Source organism: Ostrea edulis, chromosome 6, assembly GCF_947568905.1.
Source record: "Ostrea edulis chromosome 6, xbOstEdul1.1, whole genome shotgun sequence".
In the NCBI taxonomy this organism is placed as follows: Eukaryota; Metazoa; Mollusca; class Bivalvia; order Ostreida; family Ostreidae; genus Ostrea; species Ostrea edulis.
In genome coordinates this window covers 20,131,389-20,136,235 of record NC_079169.1, presented here as the reverse complement: position 1 = coordinate 20,136,235, position 4,847 = coordinate 20,131,389, and the positions used below count along the sequence as shown (strand labels likewise).

The following is a 4,847-nucleotide window of genomic DNA, read 5'->3' as shown; positions in this document are numbered from 1 at the left end:
TATACCTAATACTCAGGTGACCGACTTGTGATTCTTATAACTACACTGCAATACCCAGGTGACCGATACGGCCTGTGGACTAGTGATACTTTTAACTGTGGATCTCCTGTTTAGATTGACCACTGGTCGCTATCGTCACATTTTCATTACAGCAATCACAAATTGTATATGATTGTAATTCATTTCAAATTTTGTTATTAGTTTGCAGCCTAATTACTGTATGTGATTTCTATCTAGTACGGTACATAATGACTTGACACAAAGTACTAGTATCAGATCATGTGAGAAAGCGAAAATGATTTCCTTGAAAAAAAAAAGGAGCAACGCATTTTAAATTTGCCCCAAAAGGGCTAGGAATTATAAGATATGCAAATATACTACAGTCTAGATGTTACTCTCACTAGGTCTCATTAATTCCCCTGTAGTGATGTTGAAATACTAATATAAAAGAAAATGTTCAATACTTTCAAAATCTTAATGCGAGCTAATAAAGTGATATTTTACGACATCGTTGATTGCATTTAAAATGCCCTCCCCTATAATTCAGGTTCACCAGACCCCATGTTAGCACTGAATGATACAAATTAAGTACGAACGAGTATGTGGCTTCATAACCCGTAAGTTTCCTAACTGAAGAAAATGTATATTAAAATAAAACATCAAGCTGTGATGATGATCAAACTGTATAATTATGGTACCTTATATGATTATATTCCTATTACAACATTAGAGCGCTCTCTCCATCTTATTATTGTTACAACATTAGAGCGCTCTCTCTATTTTATTCTTATTACAACATTAGGGCGCTCTCTCCTTTTTTTCTTCAGAACATTAGATCACACACTCTCTTTTATTCTTGTTAAAAATTAGAGCGCGCTCTCCCTATCTGATTCTTGTTACAACTTTAGAGTGCCCCCACCCTATTTAAATCTTTTTAGAACATTAGAGCGCTCTATTCCTACCTTATTCTTATTACAACATTAGAGTGCTGTCTCCCTATCTGATTCTTGTTACAACATTAGAGCGCTCTCTCCCTATCTGATTCTTGTTACAACATTAGAGCGCCCTCTCCCTATCTGATTCTTGTTAAAACATTAGAGCGCTCTATTCCTATCTTATTCTTGTTACAACATTAGAGCGCTCTCTCCCTATCTGATTCTTGTTATAACATTAGAGCGCCCTCTCCTTATCTGATTCTTGTTACAACATTAGAGCGCTCTCTCCCTATCTTATTCTTGTTATAACATTAGAGCGTTCTCTCCCTATCTGATTCTTGTTACAGCATTAGAGCGCTCTCTCCCTATCTGATTCTTGTTAGAACATTAGAGCGCTCTCTCCCTATCTTATTCTTGTTATAACATTAGAGCGCTCTCTCCCTATCTGATTCTTGTTATAACATTAGAGCGCCCTCTCCCTATCTTATTCTTGTTACATCAGACCGTTCTCCTATTTTATTCTTGTTATAATTTTAGAGCGCCTCCGCCCTACTTTATTTTTGTTACAATATTATAGCACTCTCTCCTATTTTATTTCTGTTGCAACATCAGACATCTCTCTCTCTCTCTCTCTCTCTCTCTCTCTCTCTCTCTCTCTCTCTCTCTGTCTGTCTGTCTAAAACATATATTAAAATATGACATACAAGTTTTTTGTATTAAATCAAAGATATATATTTTACCTGTGTGCCACTTATATGTTCCCAGGTGAAGATACCGCCCCGAAAGTGAGACGCATAAATTATTCCAGTAAAACTGACTAGAAATAAAAACAGTGGAACTGTACATTTCATTGTTCTTTTTGGAATGTCGTTTAGCGTGCTAGAAGTTACAAGCCATCGTTCCTTCACATTTGTTTGCAGAATTAATCGGGTGCTACGTTGCTTGGTTTAAATACCTACAAAGTGCACGCAAGCTTGGACTAATTGCATTATGCAACTTTCAATGGTTAAATTTTTTGTGTTTCAGTTTCGTTACTTCCGTGAAACCTGCAGTCCCATGGATTCTAATATATACATACACTATTTACAGTAAATAGGGAGAGCATGGACTTTTTTGACATTGCAAAATCATTGTATAATAATCAACCATGTATACAGCACATATATTTATACACTATTGTACATATGTATAATATTAATCAACCATATATACAGCGCATGTATTCGTGCAATATATTCTAACTAGCTGGTGTATGCAATTTACTAACCAATACTGATTAATAGCAGTGTGATATCAATAACTGTCTTTATTCTAATTAAAATCAAAGTACTGATAGTACTGAAAGACGGTAGCGTGGGATGCGAAAAGCTTAACTCAGGTGAACTTAAATCAGTACAGAGATAGCAATTACCTGAATGATGAATCATTAATGGTAATTCACTTTGTAAAAATAGTTCAATATTGGTAAAACAGGGTAAAAGAATTCATAGTGTATTCAATCCAAAAGAAGAAACATTTTAAAAATGCAGTTTCCAAAATTGATTTATGATCATGCCTTGTAAAGAGAACATAAGAATATGAAACTCATATCCATGCACTGTTCTTCTCTTGACCTTATAGGGAGTATTTCAGAATTTAGAGAATGGTCACCTTGTAAAATGGAGAATTGTATTAGAGTTTGTGGCCTTTCCATTGTGAAATATCCATATTTTTCTAGCATGCTCTGGCACTCAAAACTTAAATATCAAACTCAGAAGAAACATAGATGTTATTTTTCTTATCACAGGTCAAGATCATATTTTTTTGTTCCATGATATAATTACCTGATAAGTACGATTTTATTGTGTACCGATATGTATGTAATGAACAAAAGAATATCACACTTATATACGTTTTTCAAAAGATGTTTCAAATGAGTCATTCGATCATCATGTGTTCAAAACGTCCTTACATGGATTTTTAATCTCCAGATTGTTCTCGCGCTTCAGATTGTTCTCGCGCTCTGTCATCTTATTCTAAAATAAATTATAATAGATTCGTGAAGTTCTCAAAGGATATCTCAAATATACTTCATATGGTTCTCAAATTTTGATTAATGTCATACAATAACAAAATTCTCGTATATTCTAATTGTTGAAGTATTAGAATTCTCAATCATAAAATCTTACACCTTAAAAATCATTAATGGCATTCGCCAGTTTTCAGAAAATATCTTGACTCAGTCAGAGTACTTTAGTAGTCTTTGTTCCTGTGTTTATTTTTTCAACTTATCTCAAATATACATGTAGTGTCAACTTCTCAATCATATGGCATTTCAATCAAGTAATCTCAATAAAGATTTATCAAACTCTCAAAAGTTCCTTCAATTTTATTTTAATCATCAAAATATTTTTCATGTTCACAGATTTGCAAATATATGTAGTTTTCATATGCTCAAATAGTTCTCAAATTGTTAAATAATTCTTTATATGCTCATAAAATATATTTTCTGTTCTAAAATGTGGTCTCAAAACTACCAAAATGTAAACAATCTTAAAGGTAATAGAATGTTGAAGTTCTCAAAATATTGTATTTCCCTAGTGTATGTTCCTGACGTTCTGTAAATTTTTATCATATTTTCTCTGATATATAATCTAATTCTAAACCATCAGTTACATGTGTAGTTCACAGTCGTGTAATCTTAAAATCAAATGATCAAGTTCTCAAACAATACATGTTTCTGGAAATTTTTCATGTGTCTAAAGTATTCTCATATGACGCGTTATTCAATAATTGTCCGGAGTCTTGGAATTCTCAATCACAAACTAATAGAATGTTGGAGTTATCAAAACGATATCTAAAGTATATTCCATCAGAGTATAGCGCCCCGTGAGAATCCTGGTTAGAATAGGTCCCCAGTACGCTTTGCTTGTCGTAAAAGTTAACTAAATGGGGTGGTTCTTCGGATGATACCGCAAAAACCGAGGCCCCGTGACACAGCAGTTGTGGTACGCCCTGCTCAAGGGCCTTAAACGCCGAACATAAACCAAAATTTTGCAGCGTCCGTCTCCATATGAGTGAAACAATCTCGCGTGCGACATTAAACAATATTCAACCAACAGACAGAGTATAGGGAGAATGTAAAACTTAAAACAAGTATGCAAAATTAGCTAGAAGTATTTCAATTAATTGCAGCAAGTTAATTAGAGGATGAACATTTTTAGCATCGAGAAAATTTCTTCATTTGAAAACAGGATGGAGTCACCTTCAAGTTATGCAAAAAATGATAATAATAAACATAAACAACAACAACAACAACAACAACAAAAAAAAAACATGAATAAATACAATGTATAATGTAGACCAGAATTTTACTCCTAACTATCATAAAGATATACTTCCTGCTGAAATTACAAATCTTAGACAAGAAAAACTCTAAATTGTATTTACCTAAATGTAAATCTATAAAATGCCTTGTGTACTAACTGTTGTAAATGATTGTACAAGACTTCGGCGCAATTCAAACAAACATTTATTCCATTGTAACATCACCGATTATTTGGCGATAGTCCCCTATATACTTGAGGAAAAATTGAAGATCGGGTCCTTCAAAAACAAACAATTATTGTCAATTCTGATCTATACTTTTATCTATTTAATTCGTAGAAAGAATTGTATGTTCCGATGGGATTAGTTAGTGACTTTATAGTAAAACCGAACTTTCGGTAAACGATCAATCGCATCTGCAAACCTTTTTCATATCATTTATCTTGATGAAAAGAATGTTTTCAAGAAATTCATATCATTTTTTATTTTATTTTTTCTTGAGCAATATTGAATAAAATTTAAGGTGTTCAACTTTGTGCATTAACAATGGAGAAGATTAGTGCTTGTAGAAAGTTAGCATGCTTAATTCTACACAATGAGTGCTGT

The 4,847-nt window shown here is 33.1% G+C and overlaps 1 protein-coding gene across 4 annotated transcripts in view; it reads right to left on the bottom strand.

Moving 5' to 3' along the window:
* The window catches only part of LOC125645866 (mucin-4-like), a 78,606-nt gene extending 76,725 nt beyond the window's left edge, over nt 1–1,881 (bottom strand). For 3 of the 4 annotated variants that reach the window (XM_048871749.2, XM_048871747.2, XM_048871752.2), the window contains exon 1: nt 1,676–1,854. In XM_048871749.2, the coding sequence (XP_048727706.2) occupies nt 1,676–1,786 (111 nt within the window). In that variant the 5' untranslated portion in view covers nt 1,787–1,854. Of the gene's footprint in view, nt 1–1,675 lie in introns of all 4 variants that reach the window. The other variant, XM_048871746.2, reaches the window with a different exon arrangement.
* Nucleotides 1,882–4,847: the final 2,966 nt, after the last annotated feature.